This window comes from Hyperolius riggenbachi, chromosome 4 (genome assembly GCF_040937935.1).
Source record: "Hyperolius riggenbachi isolate aHypRig1 chromosome 4, aHypRig1.pri, whole genome shotgun sequence".
NCBI classification, from domain to species: domain Eukaryota; kingdom Metazoa; phylum Chordata; class Amphibia; order Anura; family Hyperoliidae; genus Hyperolius; species Hyperolius riggenbachi.
Genome location: NC_090649.1, coordinates 405,734,674 through 405,756,586, shown reverse-complemented (window position 1 = coordinate 405,756,586; position 21,913 = coordinate 405,734,674). Strand labels below are relative to the sequence as shown.

At 41.3% G+C, this 21,913-nt stretch overlaps 1 protein-coding gene across 3 annotated transcripts in view; it reads left to right on the top strand.

The window, feature by feature from the left end:
* The window catches only part of LOC137504210 (uncharacterized), a 160,039-nt gene that overhangs the window by 66,259 nt on the left and 71,867 nt on the right, over positions 1 to 21,913 (top strand). For all 3 annotated transcript variants that reach the window (XM_068232315.1, XM_068232314.1, XM_068232316.1), the window contains 2 exons: positions 2,954 to 3,076; positions 10,488 to 10,625. In XM_068232315.1, the coding sequence (XP_068088416.1) occupies positions 2,954 to 3,076; positions 10,488 to 10,625 (261 nt within the window). The remainder of the gene's footprint in view (positions 1 to 2,953; positions 3,077 to 10,487; positions 10,626 to 21,913) is intronic.

Sequence of the window (21,913 nt, the reverse complement as noted above, 5' to 3'; positions counted from 1 at the left end):
CACAAAATCACCCCGAAAGCGTTAGAAAAGTGCTAGAAATCGATAGGCGATTGTGTTTGCGTTTAGCGATTGCCAGTGTGAACCAGCCCTAAGGGTTTTTTTCCCTTTAAAATACAGAGCAATTTTCAGATTTCAGCGCTGCTTCTATACATTCGGCAATAACTTTATCATTACTTATCACACCTAAATTATCTATACACATACATATATACCACAAATTAGGCTTTCTTTGGGTTGTACTTTTTGCTAAGAATTATTTTATTTTGTATGCATTTTAAAAGGAAATAAGAAGAAAAAAATGAAAAAAATAATTATTTCTCAGTTTTCAGACATTATAGTTCTACAATAAAACGTTCAAACCCACACACTTTATTTGCCTATTTGTGTTTTTGTTTTTTTCATTGTACTCTATCAGTAATTACAAGCCTTTTTTATTTTGCAAAAATAACAGTAATGCACCCTCATGGTATACATATTTAAAAAGCTAAGTCTTTAAAGATAATAATTGATGTATTGTCTACATTTTTTTAACAAGTGGGGGAGTGGGCAGAATAGATTAATGGGCATATTATAAATATATAGTTAATTTATTTTGTAAATTTGTTTTAGTGTCATTTTTTTTTTACCACTATGTATCCCCACACTACTCTTGTCTACTTAGAATGCTGAATCACAGCATTTATTATAGCAGGAAGTGAAAGTGCCTTAGATTGAACGATCATTGTTCCTGACTGGAACATGTGAACGTTCATTCATTAACCACTTCTACTCCCCTGGCACAAGTATCTATGTCCCTGCTTTACCTTGCATAAATAGAGATGAGTCCGGCACCATCCGCTTGAATGCTCTTAAACTTTATTGTAAGATATCCGACATACCAAACAACGTTTCGGAGGGCAAACCTCCTTTATCAAGTAAAGTCAGTATCTAACATATAACACTGCTAATGCATCTTATATACTTCCTTGTTTGAAAACCAACCAATCAGCACAGGCTGCCGCTCTATTGCGGCCAATCCCCTTGCGTCTGCCTAGCGGACCTAATGGGGAACTTCTAATTAGCATACTAGTGCTGTGCCTACCAATCGTAGAGCAAGGGGAGCAGCCATTTACGCACGGAGAGAAGGCTGACCCTCCATGCCGCCACACGCAGTGCAGACCAATGGGGGAGCAGTCTGAGATGACAACAAATCTGTTGTTTATGAGAGCGCATTGGCGCTGGATAGAGGCGTCTCCATAGTCGCCTAGTTACAGTGGGCAGGCGGATGAGGACGCATCCGCCTTGCAACGCTGTGACGCGGAACGACCTGAGGGCGGAGAGTTCCGTCTTCGGGGAAGCAGTCTCCCGTCAGTTTCGCTCACTGGTCGGGCGGAGCCTGGCATGTTGTCATCTCAGACTGCTCCCCCATTGGTCGGCGCTGCGTGTGGCGGCATGGAGGGTCAGCCTTCTCTCAGTGCATAAATGGCCGCTCCCCTTGCTCTACGATTGGTAGGCACAGCACTAGTATGCTAATTAGAAGTTCCCCATTAGGTCTGCTAGGCAGACGCAAGGGGATTGGCCGCCATAGAGCGGCAGCCTGTGCTGATTGGTTGGTTTTTAAACAAGGAAAGTATATAAGATGCATTAGCAGTGTTATATGTTAGATACTGACTTTACTTGATAAAGGAGGTTTGCCCTCCGAAATGTTGTTTGGTATGTCGGATATCTTACAATAAAGTTTAAGAGCATTCAAGCGGATGGTGCCGGACTCATCTCTATTTATACAAGTAAGGAATCGTTTGCTGTCTATTCCAGTTCCTGGCACATCCCACCATTGTAACAAGCTGGAAGTGCGGACTCTCTTCATTCTTTGACCTGCTGTACCTTGCAGGGACGTAGATACTGCCACACGTTCCTGCTCACCTCCGCAAGCGTTCCCGTGCTCGTTACCGCGGATGAATGAACGCCGCCGTCTATCAGACGGCACCTCCATTTACAAAAGCCGACACATCCATGCATTACTTCCTCTATGTGTGGTAATACTACGCATAGAGAAGTTATGCACAAGGACATCTTGTGGCCAAATAGTAAAATTACATCTACACAAACATTTTTAAATAAATATAGCTATTTTTACATGTTAAATTAACCCCTTACCTCCCACACTCCCTAGTAGTTACCCCCAAAAAATGTTGTAGGGGAAAAAAATTACAATAAAAAAAACAAACATAAATAGTTACCTTAGGTAACAGTTATGAATGAAGTTTCATGGTTCTGGCAACCTGCCGAATCTAAAGGTGCCCATTAACAGTACAATTTTTTCACCAAATGCGACCTTTCGATGCAATTTTAATGATTGAATTGTATAGAAAATGTGCCGTTTATAAAGGCAACCGATAAAAAACGATTCTTTAATGGATTGCTAAATATGATAAAATCGATCCGAAAATTGCATTTTATGATTGAATTTGAAGAATCGTTCAGTAAATGTGAACAGTCAATAATTACCTTCTGATTATTTTTGATTGTAAAAACTGCGTCAAAAGATCGCATTTAGTGAAAAAATTGTACCTTTAATGGGCACCTTTAGAGAAGTGGGGTCAGATTGTAAAAGGAAAGAAAAAAAAAAGATTAACAGCAAAGTCCTGACATCACGTTTGTTAACAGCTCACATAAACAAGTGAGAAGAATATGGAGGCTGCCATATTTATTTCCTTTTAAGCAATACCAGTTGCCTGGCAGACTTGCTGAACTATTTAGCTGCAGTAGTGTCTGAATAACACCAGAAACAAGCATGCATGTATCCAGTGGCTGAATGGTCTCACATGGGAAGAGCAGCTTTGGTAGAAAATAAGTAAATAAAAGTAAAAAGAAATTCGCTTGTTTCTTAAATATGGTTTTAGCTTGCTCTAGATTCATTCAATGTACTTCAGAATTCCAAACGCAGTAATACTGCTTGCCTCCGTTCTCTTAGGTGTTATGTTGGATTAGCTCTTCTAGAGCAAGATGGCGGAGCTGGTGCAAGAACAGAGGAATCGCTGACTTACCTTCAGCAAGGCATGGAAAAGCTGCTCAGTGATCTTGTTGCACAAGAAAGGTAAGAGCCAATAACATTGCAATCGTTATCTGTTTCTTTTAGAAAGTTCCTATATACTGTACATATACTGAGCATGAGTTACTCAGGAGCATGTTATACCCAGGAAAATAGAGAGCCTCACTGGAACTGAAATCAGCCACACAGGCATTGTTAACCAGAACCTCTTTTTATTTCGAGACAATATAGAATTTCCTTGGATAATATTTTTTTTCAAGAATAGTTAATTTTATTAGCACTTTACAAGGGGAAAAATAGGCATAAATGCAGAAAATACCATTATTATTTTTTTTTATGTTTCACCTTTCCTGATTTTCACATGACAAGTAGTAGTTATAAAACACCTCCAAATATATAATGTTTGGCTCATCCGGGTTAAAATGATAGCATACATGCCAGATTTCATTACTAGTTGGGCATGTAGCTTACCATTATCAACAGCGTGTGCGTCTGTAGCAAGTGCATGCGATCGCTAGGGCGCACAGTTTGCAGACACCAGTTCTGTACAGATACATTGCTAGGCAACAGTACAGCAATGCATCTATATAACATTGGGTCCCTTAACTGTCATCCTAGCAATCACATTTGATTGCTATGGGCGGCAGCCATTACCCCCTTTCCCATGAGAAATCTATTCCTTTTCACAAACGGATCATCAGGGGGCTCTGTACGGCTGATATTGTGGTGAAACCCCTCCCAAAGAAAACTGTGAGGACCATGGTCCTGGCAGTTTCCTGTCTGTGAACCTCATTGCATTGCGGGAAATAGCTGTTTCCAACTGCCAAAAAAAGCAAGCAGCAGCTACTTTCGCTGACATCTTCCAGCAGTAAAAATGTCACCATGTGATAAATGTCAGAATGTAAATCAGGGAGAGGAAAGATTTTACAATGGGCAAACGCTGACTAAGAGTTGATTCAGAAGGACGTTCGGAGGCCCTGCGTTCGTTGGCGTCGCGGTGGTGATGCGTTTGGGCTTTCAGCAGCGTTCGCGTTGCGTTCAGATGCGGTCGCGTTTTTTCTTCCCCTAGGGGGACATTACCCGTCGCGGTTAACCGCCCCTGGAAGCTACATGTAGCTTCCAAGGGCTCCATGAACGCCAGAGAAAATCGGGACCCGAACGCCGCGTTCATGTAAACGCGCGTAAAAGCTTGGTACAAACGCTCCCATTCACTTGAATGGGAGCGTTTAACGCCAAGCCCCGAATGCTGGCGGTAAACGCTGCACAAGCGTCCGTCTGAACCAGCCCTAAATTATTTATACATAATTATTGTAAAAATGAAGCACTTTTTTATTATATTATTTTCAGTGGAGTTCCTCTTTAAGGCCAAGTATAGGTGAACCATATTAATTAATTAAGTAGATGTTAACACTTTACTTCAGGAGGAAAAAAAAAACCTTTTTTATAAAAAAAAAAAAAAAAAACTGCTCTGCTTTTTTTCTTCTACGTTTTCATGAATGATTGCTGCATTGCTGCACGTACGGGAGCGGTGCATCCACACGCACGAGTGTGGTGGTTTTAAATGCAGGATGTGAACTTCACATCCTGGAATGAAGGGGAATTCCAATTGGGACTTGAAATTCACATCCTGAAATGTAAAGGGGTTGTGCATAGATAACATGATTAATATTTTTAGCTTAGGATGAGAGTGTTATCACTAGTAATACCCAGGACTCACTCATACCATCCCCAGTATGTGTGCACCTGTATCTCTAATTTACTCAACTCGCCAAACACTGTCCCACCACAGTGATCATGGACAGTTCTCCTTTTCCTGCAAATCATCTTTTTTAGCAGAGAAATTTGATTCATTGTTCCGTTTGGTCAAATAGTTTTTAAAATTATTTTCAAGGTACCATACACAAATGTTTAATTTTTCAAAAAAATCTGAGAAAAACAATAGCATATGAAGAAGAAGTCGGTTTATTTAATAGTATTTTCTTATACAACCTACCATACACTATACAATTTCACAAACAATCATACATATTTTTCCAACATATCGGATCAGATTTTTATAGAAAAAAATTAACAATCATTTAAAAAAAAAAAAAAAAAGATTCTTTTCAATTTTCACTCGATCCAATCGTTTTTGTCGAATAAACAGTAAAATTGAACATTTTAATTGTACCATGTATGGGCACCGTAATAGAGACTTAATAAAATTATATCTTATTCAGAATATAGTGAATTTTTAACTGAATAGTAAGCTGTGTTCATACAGTAGATAAACTAAACCTAAAGCATTTTACAGAGAACAATCCACATCATCAGTGAGTGCCAAGATTAGACACTGCAAGGCGAGAGTGTTAGCCGTGAAACCACAATGCAGCCATGATTGTGGTTTTTCATCGCATGCTCTATTTACGCTAAGTATAATTTTGACTTCTTAAAGCAGAAGGTATTTGCAAATACTCAGCTTCATGTAAGCATGAAGTTCCCTGGTAATGCCTCATTTCAGGTGAGCGAGAGAACATCCGGTTTGTTCCTGTTTGTCACTATAAATCTGGGCATACATCCAAAGCCGCTGGTCCACAACGCTCACAAAGCCTGCTCATTTTACAGAAGTTGTATAATCCTACTTGCAGATTTTTCAGGCTATATTGGCCTACATCAATGCACTCTATAAAATTCTAATGGCTTTAGTTCTCCAGAACTAAAGTGGGTACTTTCAGTAATCACTCATAAAGTGATGACCAACTGATTGACAGTGTACACATACTCTATATTAAAAAACCACCATCGCGAAAATTGTAAAATGTAAAATACATATCTATAAAATGTACATTTCTCCCAGAGTAAAATGCACTATAAATTACTTTTTTCCTATGTTGTTGTCACTTACAGTAGGTAGTAAAAAGCTGACAGATTTTAGACTAGTACATCACCTCATGGTAGAGTCTCAGTATTAACTTTATTCTTAACAAAACCATTACCTGTTCTATATAAATATGTCAGACAGCTTCCTTACTCTTTTGCACATTATTTTGGCAGTTGGGCTGAGTAACTATAGTTCAGTATGTGCTTTTGAAAATAAAGAAATAACTGAGAAACCCACATAAGGAGATGGATCAGTCCAAAGCCTGACAGATCTGTCAGATTTTCACTACCTACTGTAAGTGACAGTAACGTAGGAAAAAAGTACGGTAAGTTGTAGTGCATTTTATTCTGGGAGAAATGTACATTTACTGCATATAAATGCATTTTAAAAATTACAAATTTTCACGATAGTCATCCTTTAAGAACTTGTCCCCTATCCACAGTCCCTATCTGTTCCACCTGAATGTATTTTTAATACATTTCCTATTTCTTATTTTTAAATGTTAATATGAAGGAAAATAAACCAGGATAGAAAGGACCAGTGAGATTTGAATTATAAAACAACGTACTGTATTTTTCTCAGGAAATGTTTATGGTATGTGTGAGAACCGGGTGTGTCAGGAGTGTGATTAGGGGTGGGGCAGGGGCATGGCTAAAAGGGATCTAAGCAGCACCTGGCTTCAGATGAAAGTGCTGCCGTGCCATGTTTGAGACATTCATCCCCCTGCTACCTTTCCACTGCCATTATCCAGGTTAGGTGTGAAATTCTTCAAGTGTGACTATTAATTTTCTGTTTTAAAGAAGTTGTCAGGCAAAAATTAAGAAAATAAGCGCTACTGACCGGGGGCTTCCTTCAGCCCCAAGCTCCCAGCACGTCCCTCGCCGCAGCTCTCCCCGCAGCTGTTCGCCGGATCTCCGACCAGGTCCCCGGCGATGACGTCAGAGCGACCTGGAGGTCGCTCTGTACTGCACCTGCGTGATCGGTGCTGTCAATCACCGCCACGTGGGCCGGAGCGGAATGCGCAGATGCAGTAGTTCTGCGCCTGCGCAGTCCGCTCCGGCCCACGTGGCGGTGATTGACAGCGCCAAAGTATAGTGGGGAAGACTCAGGGTTTGTTTGTGGTCAATTACGTCTAATTAGGTGATTTCTTATCTACCTTCCATCATCTGTTCCTCCTCCAACTGTCCTTGCACAGACGGAAGAGGTAGAAGGATACTGCCTATTTTAACCCTTAAATGTAAACAGATAAGGTAAATGAAAGGGTTTTTTTTTAATAATAAACCACATTTTTAGAATGCATTTTCGATTTGCTATAGAGCTACCCTGGGAGTTAAAAATGATGCTCAGTTCACTTTAAGTGTCCCTCATTCTTATCTCAAAAAGTTGGGAGGTACAGTATGCTCTAGGTATTACGTCTTGCAGCTTTCTATAGTCCCTCCTCCAGGCAATCACATGTATTGATTTGCCATCCTGGAGGAGTTCATCTACCTATGCAAACTCTAGGATCTAAATATTGTAAAAAAAACAGTCAGAAAAGATAAGAAGGGAAAAATCTTAGTGGCCTCCATCTGTTAAACCATTTCTGTTTCGGTGGTCATCTTGTTGTTGCCCCTCTAGTGCACTTGTTAATTTAATTAACACCAAAGCAGCTGAAACTAATGAACAACCCCTCTGCTCCTTAGCTGGCTAGATCAGTATACAAGAAGTTTTAATGACTTGATGTCATACGCTCATTAAAATGTGTTCCTTTCATTTTTTGAGCAGTTTATAACAAGTTACAAGGAAGTGTATTGATGGATTTAGTTCCTACATTTTACCAGTAGATGGCATCGTGGTGACTTGGTCAGATGCATGTAATGCCTCACTACATTGCACTGCCACTGCACATAGTTACAGAATCAATAAGCACAAACAGTGATATGTGAAAATGGTGGAAACAGTATTCTCTGCTATGTGCAGTATTCTCTGCATGTTATAGCTTAAAAAAACTGCCTGTGAATTTAGAGCCTGCCCTTGGAAGTTTAGGAATGTATGGTTGGTATGAATAGAATGTGTCCAGCTTACATGCCAATGCTGCACTGACTTATACAGATCCTTGGACTAGTTAAGTAGCGTACGTTAAAAAGGGGCGCTGGGAAAAAAGGGCGCCGGGTTTTTAACGATAAGCATGGATAACGTTTAAAAATGTATTGTACTGTATTTCGTTTAAAATTAATGTTTTATAAAGTTATAAATCATTAAATAATGTGCATTAAATCGGCAATTGTAAAAACGTTAATTTTTCGTTTAAATAGTGAAACGTATAATAACGTTTAAAAAAAATAAATACTAAGTAACCCTCCCTGTACCTACCCCTAACCCCTAGACCCCCCTGTTGATGCCTAAACCTAAGACCCCCCCCTGTTGGTGCCTAAGTAACCCTCCCTGTACCTACCCCTAACCCCTAGACCCCCCTGTTAGTGCCTAAACCTAAGACCCCCCTGTTGGTGCCTAAACCTAAGACCCCCCTGTTAGTGCCTAAACCTAAGACCCCCCTGTTGGTGCCTAAACCTAAGACCCCCCTGTTGGTGCCTAAACCTAAGACCCCCCTGTTAGTGCCTAAACCTAAGACCCCCCTGTTGGTGCCTAAACCTAAGACCCCCCTGTTGGTGCCTAAACCTAAGACCCCCTGTTAGTTTTTTCGTTTAAAAATAATGTTTTAAAAAAAATATTGTACTGTTTTTCGTTTAAAAATAAAATTTAAAAAAGTATAAATCATTAAATAATGTGTAATCATGAGAAACAGTAATAAAACATTAAGTCTCCGGGCGCCGCTTTTAAAACGTTATTTATCTCCGGCGCCCTTTTTTCCTATCGGGCGCCCATTAAACGATATTTATTATAGGAGTGAATGGCGGCGCCCGATTTGTCCACTAGCCTCAGGCGCCCGAATTTACTGTTTCCAGTTAAGTAGTAGTCAGAATGCCTCAGTGACCTATATTACCTCTTTATATTCCCAGCTACCTTGAATCTATTCATACTATTTCCTCAGGTGGGCTGTGATATTATCAGAGTGGCAGTATTTTCTGATCAGCATTGTAAGCAGACTGCTTATTACGGTAATAGAGTAATGCTTGATGAATTGATGCCAATGTGCTGCTCAGCTACAGAAGGCATGGGAAGGTACAGAGCTCTCACTTATGCTTCTGTTGTTTGGGTTTGAGAATCCAGAAATGTGGAAGGCAAGACACATAACACGTACTGTATTTCACCTGTTTATTAGTTATATTTCCCTGGAGTTCAGCTTGTAACAAAATAAAAAGTACACCACAGATTCCCTTAAAGTAAATGGGATCCCTCCAGTGGCGTAGCTAAAGAGCTGTGGGCCCCAATGCAAGTTTTACAATGGGGGACCCCCCAAGCACTCTATACATAACAATTGATACGGCGCACCAAAACCTGCCAATGGCAACTACAGTGTCAGAGGTGCAACAATGGGATGGGGAATAGTTTGTTAATGATTACTACTATTCAAAGCAGATATTGAAGTGATTATTATCAGCACAGGACCAATAGAGAACTAATACTGTAGTTGAAGGAGGGCCCATTGGGGTCCCTCGGGCCCAAGGGCCCCGATGTGGTCGCAACCTCTGTACCCCCTATTGCTACGCCCCTGGATCTGTATCTCTAAAAAAAAGGCAGATACTTACCTAAGGAGAGGGAAGGCTCGGGTCCTAATGAGCCTTCCCTCTCCTCTCCCGGTGCCCTTGGTGCAGCACTGGCTCCCCCGATTGTATCCCCCGCGGGGGACTTAGGAAGTCTTCGGGAGCCGAGTCCTCCCGAAGACAGGCGGCTCCATACTGCGCACGCGCTAGTGTGCGACAGAGGGCACTCACACATGCGCCGTATGGAGCGGCCCGTGATCGTCTTCGGGAAGCCTCCTTCGCCAGTGGAGCGAGCAGTATTTGACCAAATTAGTCAAATACTGCTCCCGGGGACAGTGCTGCACCGAGGGCACCGGGAGAGGAGAGGGAAGGCTCATTAGGACCCAGAGCTTTCCCTCTCCTTAGATGGATATCTGCCTTTTGTTTTTTTTATACACACGGTTCCCATTTACTTTACAAAGGAACTTTAACCCACACTTGAACTTTATCCCAATCAGTAGCTAATACCCCGTTTCCCACGTAAAATCTTTACCTTTTCATGAATAAATCATCAGGGAGGTCTGTGTGGCTGATATTGTGATGAAACGCCTCCCACAGTGTGATGTCATGACCTAAGTCCTGACAGTTTCCTGTCTGTGAATCTTGTTGCATTGAGGGAAATAACAACTGTTTCCAACTGCCAAGCCACCAGCATTTCCTTCTGTGCATAGAACTCTCAGTTAACAAACATTCCATACAGATTACCAGCCAATAGTAAAAATGTTGTCACCAGTGACAAATTACTGATTGTAAATCAGGGATAGGGAATATTTTACAATGGGCAAACACTGACTAAATAATCTATAACTGAATATTGTAAAAAAAATAAAAAAAAAAGCAATTTTATTAATCATGTTATTTTCACAACAGTTCCTATTTAAAGGTAATTAAATAATTGACTTCTCTTTTTTAGGACCGATCATCTTCTGGCAGAGAATCCACTTTGTCTTCTCAATGCTCAGCTACTCAGCGGGTTTGTGAAATTTGCAAAGGCAATTAAAAACATTTCAAATGGACCATCCTTCATGTCTCCTACACAAGTTCTTCACACGTAAGTGACCAAATACTCTTATAAAAGGCTGTATAAAAGCTCTTCTTTAGCTGTATGCACATTCACAAGTCACTAGAGCTCAGTGTGGGTGGCAGCAAAGCCATGGTGTCTTTATGTTCTCTGGTGGAGGCCACAGCAGCAATTACTTGCAGTGCTCCTGGAATGCTCAGGAGTTGAGATAATCAATTTATTGTTCAGCGATGCTCCTCAAGGAGAATAAATGGGACAACACATTACTGAAGCCTTAACTGAGACTAATGTGGAAGGAGCCGTTGCTGTTTTCCTTGTAGAGATGCATCTGCTGCTATGTTATGTTGTGTTATTATACCTGCTGCTTGTAGGCAGATATTGTCTTTATGATAATTGCATGTCTACTCAGGAATCTTATAGGAAAGCTTTTACTTGCCTGCCACTCAGGAATAACAGCAGCACAGCAGGACCATCTCACAAAGTGGAAGAACAATCTAAAGATCTACAATGGAATAGAGTAGCACAACATCACATAACAGTAACAGCATATCACCAAAATTTACAGTGCCATCTTGTGGCTATTTAACGTACAGTCTAAATATGAAATGATTGCATTCAAACACTTATTACAACTGTTATATGACTGCTTAATACCTTTACAGTCCCAATCTAGGCATGAGTATTGTCTTAGATCTGTTTAGGAAATCCGTTACAGAGCTTGTTTTTATCTGTCTGTAAGCTCTTTGGTTAGCTGATGTTATATACTGTAAAACACTTCCAACATTTCTAGTTCTCCCTGCTTGATCAGTTCCAGTCTGGCTTTCGTGCTAACCCTTCCACAGAAACAGCTCTTACTAAAGTGGCCAATGATCTTCTTACAGCTAAATCCAAAGACCACTATTCCATACTCATCCTTCTTGATCTGTCATCAGCGTTTGATATTGTTGACCATACCTTACTCCGACAGATACTTTCATCTGTAGTCATAAAGGGCCTTGCTCTCTCCTGGATATCTTCCTATCTCTCTGGAAAGTCATTCACAGTATCATATTCGGATCAGATCTCCTCTCGACTTCACTGTTTGTGGGGGTACCTCAAGGTTATGTCCTTGGCCCGCTTCTCTTTTCCATCTACATGAATGGTTTAGGCAACTTAAGAAATTCATTTGGTTTTCAGTACCATTTATATGCAGATAATACACAACCATACCTCTCGGTCCCAGACCTTAACTCCCTCCTCACAGGTGTTCCTCCTCCTTCATGACTTCTCGCTTCTTAAAACTTGAACCAATCATTTTTCTATTGTCCACCTCTCCACCTGATACAATAAATGTTAATAACACCCCTATAACTTCAGTTCCCAAAACACAGTGCTTAGGCGTAATAGTTGACTAATCTCTCTCGTTTATTCCTCATATTCACTCCCTAGGCAGGTCCCTTCATCACCAACTTAAAAAAAAAATAACCATTTCTCACTCCGGACACTACTAAAATGTTAGTACATTGTCATGCTCTTATAATATCTCATCTTGTAATATACTGCCTTGCGGACTACCAACTAAGGGACTGGCACCGCTCCAATCTGTACTGAAGTCGGCTGCTCGAATCTTTCAGTTCTTCCTCTGCTGCTTCTCTCTGTTAAGCTCTTCATTGGCTGCCAATTAGCTATAGGATCCATTTTAAACTCTTAATCCTAACCTACAAAGCTCTTCACAACCTCTCTCTCCTGTACATATCTTCACTAGTTTCCAGATGCCAACCCAAACTCGAAGGTTTACAAAACTGATGGTAAAAATAAAACCACAAACATACTCAGTAGCAGTAATATGTTAACTATAACGGACAAAACCATAGCAGGTAAACAACAATTAAGCAACTGACCACAGTGACAGTCACCGCAGAACCACAGGTTATTGCAGAAAACACCATGCTGAAATGTTAAACTTCGAACCGTAAAAACCTCCTCACCTCATCAGCACTGCAAGTACAGTATGCCATACTCCATGTGAACGACGTCTGTGCCCCCTCCACCATATGCTAGCAGTATTATTGTGCAGCTAAATTTTACGTGAGCAGTGCGTGACATCCGTGCCCCGACCCCCCGCCAAGCATGCCTGGCATACTGTATGTGTCCCCTAAGTAACCCTGATTCACAGTTAAGGCACTGTAGGCATGTAACTGCAGGAGCTAAACAGTAAGTAATGGAGGGCGCTGCTAGAATTGCAACAATACTTATTATAATAGTTACAACCCTTATATTGTGCACAAAAATCTTCCTCCAGCTGCGACCTTACCAGATGGGGTTAACCCCCTACCCCCACCTCAAAAGTGTAGTGTCAATTAGTTAAAAAAGGTGCGCTTGGATATAAGAATCACAATTGATCATTTCCTCAATAGGAGACTTTTATTGTCACATTAAATGTTAAAAAATACATATAAAACTATCCCACACTCTATATGCACACATCCATCCACAATCACTCTAGAGCGTGCTGGTTCCCCTAAAAAAGGAAAAAAAATTCTGGGCAAAAAGACCCTATTAAAAATTATTTATCTGTGCAAGTTTCCTCAAAGACCTAAAAAGGAATTTATCTTTTCCAATTTACTTCGAAACACGGTCCGCATCAATTCACATATGTCCTATGTCTGGGTCATGCAATAATCAGCAATCCCTAAATGCGTGCACATCCCACCAAGGGATAAAAGCTCAGTTGTGCGTGCTGACAGTTTATATTGTCTGCTATTCAAGAGAACAATGTTATTACCCTCACCGGCTCGGTACTCCTGGCCTCCTCTCCTGAGGGGTATTCTCTGGATACGTGTTGTCCGGAATTCCGCTCTCGTAGCTACGGCTTCACTAATGTCTCGCCGTCCCAGTACTGGTCGTTGGCTGACGATCTTCCGGTCCCAGTGATGACGTCACTTCCTCCAGTGCGTCTCACTCTGCTGTTGTAAGCACTTCCTTGCGCTCCACCTCAGTTGCCTATGTATCGTCTAGGGCAATAAGGGTTTTTCAAAGAGGACAAGTGGCTTACTGCTTGGTAGATAGAATGGGGCGCGCCTCTTCTCCCACGGAACAGCTTTAGATTGACATGTTTCGACGGAAACTCGGCCGTCTTCATCAGAATCTGTTGGACCATTCAGACCAGTCGCCATATTTATATCCCACAGCTCTTAGCATTCACTCCTCCCCTCCATTTTCCTTAAAGGGACATCCATATCCATGTTCTTATTCTCACAGTCCCATATTCTCTTACTTCTTTATGATGACATTTCTTATCTATATATTCCCAACTAGGATATGTCATTCCTCATATCTATTATTATCTTTGATGAGCAACATATTGCCAAAAAATGTAAAATTAAAAAATAATAATAATAATTCTCCAAAAAAGTGAAAAATAAAAATAATAAAAAAGAAAATTAGTTAATAGTCTAGTAGGGGACCAGTTGCTCTTTGAGGAACCAGAAAGCTCTTTTGTGCCTATTTCATGAAGCCAAAGAGCTCCATTTCTTCATTCAAACCTCTAGGTACAAGGGTATCCAAATTAAAAATCCACCTACTTTCTTGTCTTGACATTTTGGCCATGTAATCACCACCCCTGCTATCCCTATGTACTATCTCTATTCCAAAATAAATAACATTACTAGTACAGCAATTATGTAGGTGGGCAAAATGTTTAGAGAGTGGGTGTCCCTGCCACCCCTTCTCTATATTGTTAAGATGTTCCCCAATCCTACTAGAGAGCACCCTTTTTGTGCATCCTATATACTTTTTTCCGCAGGGGCAGACTAAGCAGTAAATGACCCTTCTGGTGTCACATGTAATGAATTCTCTAATTTTAAAAGTGTCACCTCCCCCTACAACCTCGATGATCTTTCTATATCCCCTCGTTTTCTTACAGTTAATACACCTCCCACATCTCACAAAACCCCCGCTATTACTAGCCAGGGGTCTGTGGATATAATCACCTGCCGCCAGTGCCACCCGTAGACCCACATTTTGGGACTTTCTGTAGGTGATTGCGGGTTTTGGGGGTAAAATATCACTAAGGATCTTATCCCCTCTTAATGTGGCCCAATGTTTCATGATGATGCTCCGCACCAATCCACTACGCGGGCCATACCTTAAATTTAATTTGAGGGAGTGATCCTGCCTATCCTTCTCCCCCCTTTTGGCCAATAGTTCTTTCCTGTCTATCCCCTCTACTTCTTTGATGGCACCTTCTATAATGGTCTCCTCATAACCTTTCTCTCTAAACCTGTTGGATAGGTCATCTACCTCATCTTGATACTGCTCATCTTCCGTACAATTCCGTTTCAAATGGATGAACTGACTTTTAGGGATGTTGTTAAGCCACGGGGGGAAGTGGCAACTGGTGGTCAAGATATAACTATTGACATCAGTTGGTTTAACAAATGTGCAGGTTTTCAAATGTCCATCCTCTATATATATCTTCAAATCTAAAAAACTAATCTCCTCTCTGCTTATCTCCGACGTAAATCTTAAATTTATATTGTTACAATTCAGTCTTGTCACAAAGTCCCTCAAAGAGGCCTCAGAGCCCCTCCAGACGAGTAGGACGTCATCAATAAACCTTTTCCAAAGGACCAGGTCCGCGGCGGGACCCTCAGGCCCATAAATGTGGGTGTGTTCCCAATAGGCCATAAAGAGGTTAGCATAACCCGGCGCGAACCTGGTCCCCATCGCCGTCCCACTCGTCTGGAGGAAGAAGTCATCCCCATATCTAAAAAAATTGTGCGTCAATATAAATCGAATTGCACATATAATGAAGTTTCTTTGTTCCTCCTTCATATCAAGATCCAGACCAAGGTAATAATCAATTGCTTTCAACCCTTCTTCATGTTGTATCACCGTGTACAACGATGCCACATCTAAGGTTGCCAGAAGCCATCCCTCCTCCCATGTTACTCCTTCCAGGATGTTCAAGACATGCCTAGTATCCTCCAGGAACGCCGGGGTGGATCTGACGTATCTCTGGAGGAAGGTGTCCACATACCTGGACAGGTTCGATGTGGCCGACCCCACCCCAGAGATGATAGGCCTCCCCGAGGGATCAACCAGGCCCTTATGCACCTTTGGGAGGTGATAGAAGATCGCAGTTCTCGGATGGGATATGCGCACGAATTCAAACTCTTTCTTATTGATTATGCCCTTATGATAGGCATTTTTTAATAATTGTATTAGCTCCTTCCCATATTGATCACCAGGGTCAGACCTCAATCGTTTATGCGTTTTTTCGTCATTCAATAGGCGATACGCTTCCTTTTCGTAGTCGCTCAAACTTTGGACGACTATGCTGCCCCCCTTATCAGCCGGTCTTACCACAATCTGTTTATTTCGTTGGAGATCCTCTATTGCTTTAACCTCCTCTCTAGATAAATTATTCAGGGAATTAGGCAGAGGTCTAATCCGCCTCAAATCCCTCTCAACGTTATACTCAAAAACCTGCATTTCCTTGCTTATCTCGCTAATAGGGTTGAATTTAGAGGGATTTTTTAGATCAGTGTGTTGGAATATTGTATTAGTTTGTTTGGGGATAATGGGATTTTTTTGAAAATACTTTTTTAGACATAGTTTCCTTATATATTTTTTGATGTCTATATATGTTTCAAACTTATTCAATTTGGTTGAGGGAGCAAATTTTAAACCCTTCTCTAGTACTTTTTTCTCTGCTTCTTTTAGTTTTATTCCACTTAAATTATATATACCTCTTTCTAAATCCGTTCTTTCATCGGCATTGGTCTTGATCAGTGTCTTCCTTCTACCCCTCCCCCCTCTAACACACCTCCCCTTCCTGCTCCTTCCCCCACCCCCTCCCCCCTGCCCCTGGTTAAAAAATATTGATTAATGGTGCCTTTATTTGGTTTAAAATGATTAGGTGTATATTTACCACTCCTCCGATTACCCAGATTATTGGGGTTCATCATATTTGTGGGTTTATCAGGTATCTTTCTATCAAAGATAATTTTAGGGGTTTTATTCTTTTTTGGGTTTCCAAGGCTCGCTCTCGACTTCCGTTTTGACTGTTCAACTGGTAAATCCATTAGGGTAGAATATCTATTGTAAGTGGGCACATTGAACCCTCTCTTATTATTTTCTTTACCCCTGGTTGACATATTATGCACATTCTGGTTCTTCTTAAGAATATTTTGGCTCTTTTTAAACTCCTTCCGCCTCACGTCTCTGTTTAAATTCCCCTCACCAATACTCCTATTGGGTCTATCTGCACCTCCCATAGGGGCTCTATCCCACTTCGTGTTGTCCTCGTGAGCGCATCCCATCCTGGTCCTATCTGCGACACTGGGACCATCAGGGGTGTTCGGGGTCTCGGGTGTTTCTAATACCTCTGATGTAACTCCCCTCATAGAATCCTCTACTTCTCCAATCCCCTCAAACTCTGTTCCACCCTCTGCACCCAGGAGGTCCCCCCATATTGCCAGTACATCTTCTTGATTTGTATCCATCCTGGTTGCATCTTCTCTTATCCCACTTACCCCACTTACGTCGCCTACCCCAGTAGCATCTATGGTTTCAAATGATTGGCCATATACACTCCACTCACACTCCACATCTCTCTGGGGGACATCAGAAGGGGCCAGCGCCTGGATCGGAATGGAGTCTCTTACAAATGTATTTTTCTTTTTAATTATAATTTCCTTCTCAAGATTGTCTAATCTATTAAAAATATTCTTCTCCAAATTTTGATATTCTGGGACCTCACAGAAAGGCTCCATGTCTTCTTTCATCTTTCTAATTTCCTTGTTTAATCCAAAACACTGGCCTCTCCTGGTGTCCCTAATAAAAGTAACAACCTGCATTGAAAATTCATGGAACATCTTGTCCCATTCCTCCTGTACTTCAGGTGTAGCCAAATCTGATGCTAATTGTTTGTAAAGAGTAAGACCAACGGGGGAGACCTCCCACAACAGATATTGATCCAAAGTGGCCACCTCCCATTGGCTTTTAGTTTCCTTAATTAGTAATTTTTCCAGTTGTCTGAGGTCATATACCACATCCTCCCAGTATATCCCTTCCCTCTCATTGTAATTTTGTTGATTGAAAAATGCGTCAATCCTTCTGCACTGTTGGTCTCTAAATTCCCATATACTGGGTACCTTATCTGCTGCCGCCATCTCCAGAGGGGATTTTTCTCTCAAGTTCCAAACAGTAAGTAATGGAGGGCGCTGCTAGAATTGCAACAAAACTTATTATAATAGTTACAACCCTTATATTGTGCACAAAAATCTTCCTCCAGCTGCGACCTTACCAGATGGGGTTAACCCCCTACCCCCACCTCAAAAGTGTAGTGTCAATTAGTTAAAAAAGGTGCACTTGCATATAAGAATCACAATTGATCATTTCCTCAATAGGAGACTTTTATTGTCACATTAAATGTTAAAAAATACATATAAAACTATCCCACACTCTATATGCACACATCCATCCACGATCACTCTAGAGCGTGCTGGTTCCCCTAAAAAAGGAAAAAAATTTCTGGGCAAAAAGACCCTATTAAAAATTATGTATCTGTGCAAGTTTCCTCAAAGACCTAAAAAGGAATTTATCTTTTACAATTTACTTCGAAACACGGTCCGCATCAATTCACATATGTCCTATGTCTGGGTCATGCAATAATCAGCAATCCCTAAATGCGTGCACATCCCACCAAGGGATAAAAGCTCAGTTGTGCGTGCTGACAGTTTATATTGTCTGCTATTCAAGAGAACAATGTTATTACCCTCACCGGCTCGGTACTCCTGGCCTCCTCTCCTGAGGGGTATTCTCTGGATACGTGTTGTCCGGAATTCTGCTCTCGTAGCTACGGCTTCTTTAATGTCTCGCCGTCCCAGTACTGGTCGTTGGCTGACGATCTTCCGGTCCCAGTGATGACGTCACTTCCTCCAGTGCGTCTCACTCTGCTGTTGTAAGCACTTCCTTGCGCTCCACCTCAGTTGCCTATGTATCGTCTAGGGCAATAAGGGTTTTTCAAAGAGGACAAGTGGCTTACTGCTTGGTAGATAGAATGGGGCGCCCCTCTTCTCCCACGGAACAGCTTTAGATTGACATGTTTCGACGGAAACTCGGCCGTCTTCATCAGAATCTGTTGGACCATTCAGACCATTCGCCATATTTATATCCCACAGCTCTTAGCATTCACTCCTCTCCTCCATTTTCCTTAAAGGGACATCCATATCCATGTTCTTATTCTCACAGTCCCATATTCTCTTACTTCTTTATGATGACATTTCTTATCTATATATTCCCAACTAGGATATGTCATTCCTCATATCTATTATTATCTTTGATGAGCAACATATTGCCAAAAAATGTAAAATTAAAAAATAATAATAATAATTCTCCAAAAAATAAATAAATAAATAAATAATAAAAAAGAAAATTAGTTAATAGTCTAGTAGGGGACCAGTTGCTCTTTGAGGAACCAGAAAGCTCTTTTGTGCCTATTTCATGAAGCCAAAGAGCTCAATTTCTTCATTCAAACCTCTAGGTACAAGGGTATCCAAATTAAAAATCCACCTACTTTCTTGTCTTGACATTTTGGCCATGTAATCACCACCCCTGCTATCCCTATGTACTATCTCTATTCCAAAATAAATAACACTGGGAGGATGTGGTATATGACCTCAGACAACTGGAAAAATTACTAATTAAGGAAACTAAAAGCCAATGGGAGGTGGCCACTTTGGATCAATATCTGTTGTGGGAGGTCTCCCCCGTTGGTCTTACTCTTTACAAACAATTAGCATCAGATTTGGCTACACCTGAAGTACAGGAGGAATGGGACAAGACGTTCGATGAATTTTCAATGCAGGTTGTTACTTTTATTAGGGACACCAGGAGAGGCCAGTGTTTTGGATTAAACAAGGAAATTAGAAAGATGAAAGAAGACATGGAGCCTTTCTGTGAGGTCCCAGAATATCAAAATTTGGAGAAGAATATTTTTAATAGATTAGACAATCTTGAGAAGGAAATTATAATTAAAAAGAAAAAGAAATTTGTAAGAGACTCCATTCCGATCCAGGCGCTGGCCCCTTCTGATGTCCCCCAGAGAGATGTGGAGTGTGAGTGGAGTGTATATGGCCAATCATTTGAAACCATAGATGCTACTGGGGTAGGCGACGTAAGTGGGGTAAGTGGGATAAGAGAAGATGCAACCAGGATGGATACAAATCAAGAAGATGTACTGGCAATATGGGGGGACCTCCTGGGTGCAGAGGGTGGAACAGAGTTTGAGGGGATTGAAGAAGTAGAGGATTCTATGAGGGGAGTTACATCAGAGGTATTAGAAACACCCGAGACCCCGAACACCCCTGATGGTCCCAGTGTCGCAGATAGGACCAGGATGGGATGCGCTCACGAGGACAACACGAAGTGGGATAGAGCCCCTATGGGAGGTGCAGATAGACCCAATAGGAGTATTGGTGAGGGGAATTTAAACAGAGACGTGAGGAGGAAGGAGTTTAAAAAGAGCCAAAATATTCTTAAGAAGAACCAGAATGTGCATAATATGTCAACCAGGGGTAAAGAAAATAATAAGAGAGGGTTCAATGTGCCCACTTACAATAGATATTCTACCCTAATGGATTTACCAGTTGAACAGTCAAAACGGAAGTCGAGAGCGAGCCTTGGAAACCCAAAAAAGAATAAAACCCCTAAAATTATCTTTGATAGAAAGATACCTGATAAACCCACAAATATGATGAACCCCAATAATCTGGGTAATCGGAGGAGTGGTAAATATACACCCAATCATTTCCAACCAAATAAAGGCACCATTAATCAATATTTTTTAACCAGGGGCAGGGGGGAGGGGGTGGGGGAAGGAGGAGGAAGGGGAGGGGTGTTAGAGGGGGGAGGGGTAGAAGGAAGACACTGATCAAGACCAATGCCGATGAAAGAACGGATTTAGAAAGAGGTATATATAATTTAAGTGGAATAAAACTAAAAGAAGCAGAGAAAAAAGTACTAGAGAAGGGTATAAAATTTGCTCCCTCAACCAAATTGAATAAGTTTGAAACATATATAGACATCAAAAAATATATAAGGAAACTATGTCTAAAAAAGTATTTTCAAAAAAATCCCATTATCCCCAAACAAACTAATACAATATTCCAACACACTGATCTAAAAAATCCCTCTAAATTCAACCCTATTAGCGAGATAAGCAAGGAAATGCAGGTTTTTGAGTATAACGTTGAGAGGGATTTGAGGCGGATTAGACCTCTGCCTAATTCCCTGAATAATTTATCTAGAGAGGAGGTTAAAGCAATAGAGGATCTCCAACGAAATAAACAGATTGTGGTAAGACCGGCTGATAAGGGGGGCAGCATAGTCGTCCAAAGTTTGAGCGACTACGAAAAGGAAGCGTATCACCTATTGAATGACGAAAAAACGTATAAACGATTGAGGTCTGACCCTGGTGATCAATATGGGAAGGAGCTAATACAATTATTAAAAAATGCCTATCATGAGGGCATAATCAATAAAAAAGAGTTTGAATTCGTGAGCATATCCCATCCAAGAACTGCCATCTTCTATCACCTCCCAAAGGTGCATAAGGGCCTGGTTGATCCCCCGGGGAGGCCTATCATCTCTGGGGTGGGGTCGGCCACATCGAACCTGTCCAGGTATGTGGACACCTTCCTCCAGAGATACGTCAGATCCACCCCGGCGTTCCTGGAGGATACTAGGCATGTCTTGAACATCCTGGAAGGAGTAACATGGGAGGAGGGATGGCTTCTGGCAACCTTAGATGTGGCATCGTTGTACACGGTGATACAACATGAAGAAGGGTTGAAAGCAATTAATTATTACCTTGGTCTGGATCTTGATATGAAGGAGGAACAAAGAAACTTCATTATATGTGCAATTCGATTTATATTGACGCACAACTTTTTTAGATATGGGGGTGACTTCTTCCTCCAGACGAGTGGGACGGCGATGGGGACCAGGTTCGCGCCGGGTTATGCTAACCTCTTTATGGCCTATTGGGAACACACCCACATTTATGGGCCTGAGGGTCCCGCCGCGGACCTGGTCCTTTGGAAAAGGTTTATTGATGACGTCCTACTCGTCTGGAGGGGCTCTGAGGCCTCTTTGAGGGACTTTGTGACAAGACTGAATTGTAACAATATTAATTTAAGATTTACGTCGGAGATAAGCAGAGAGGAGATTAGTTTTTTAGATTTGAAGATATATATAGAGGATGGACATTTGAAAACCCGCACATTTGTTAAACCAACTGATGTCAATAGTTATATCTTGACCACCAGTTG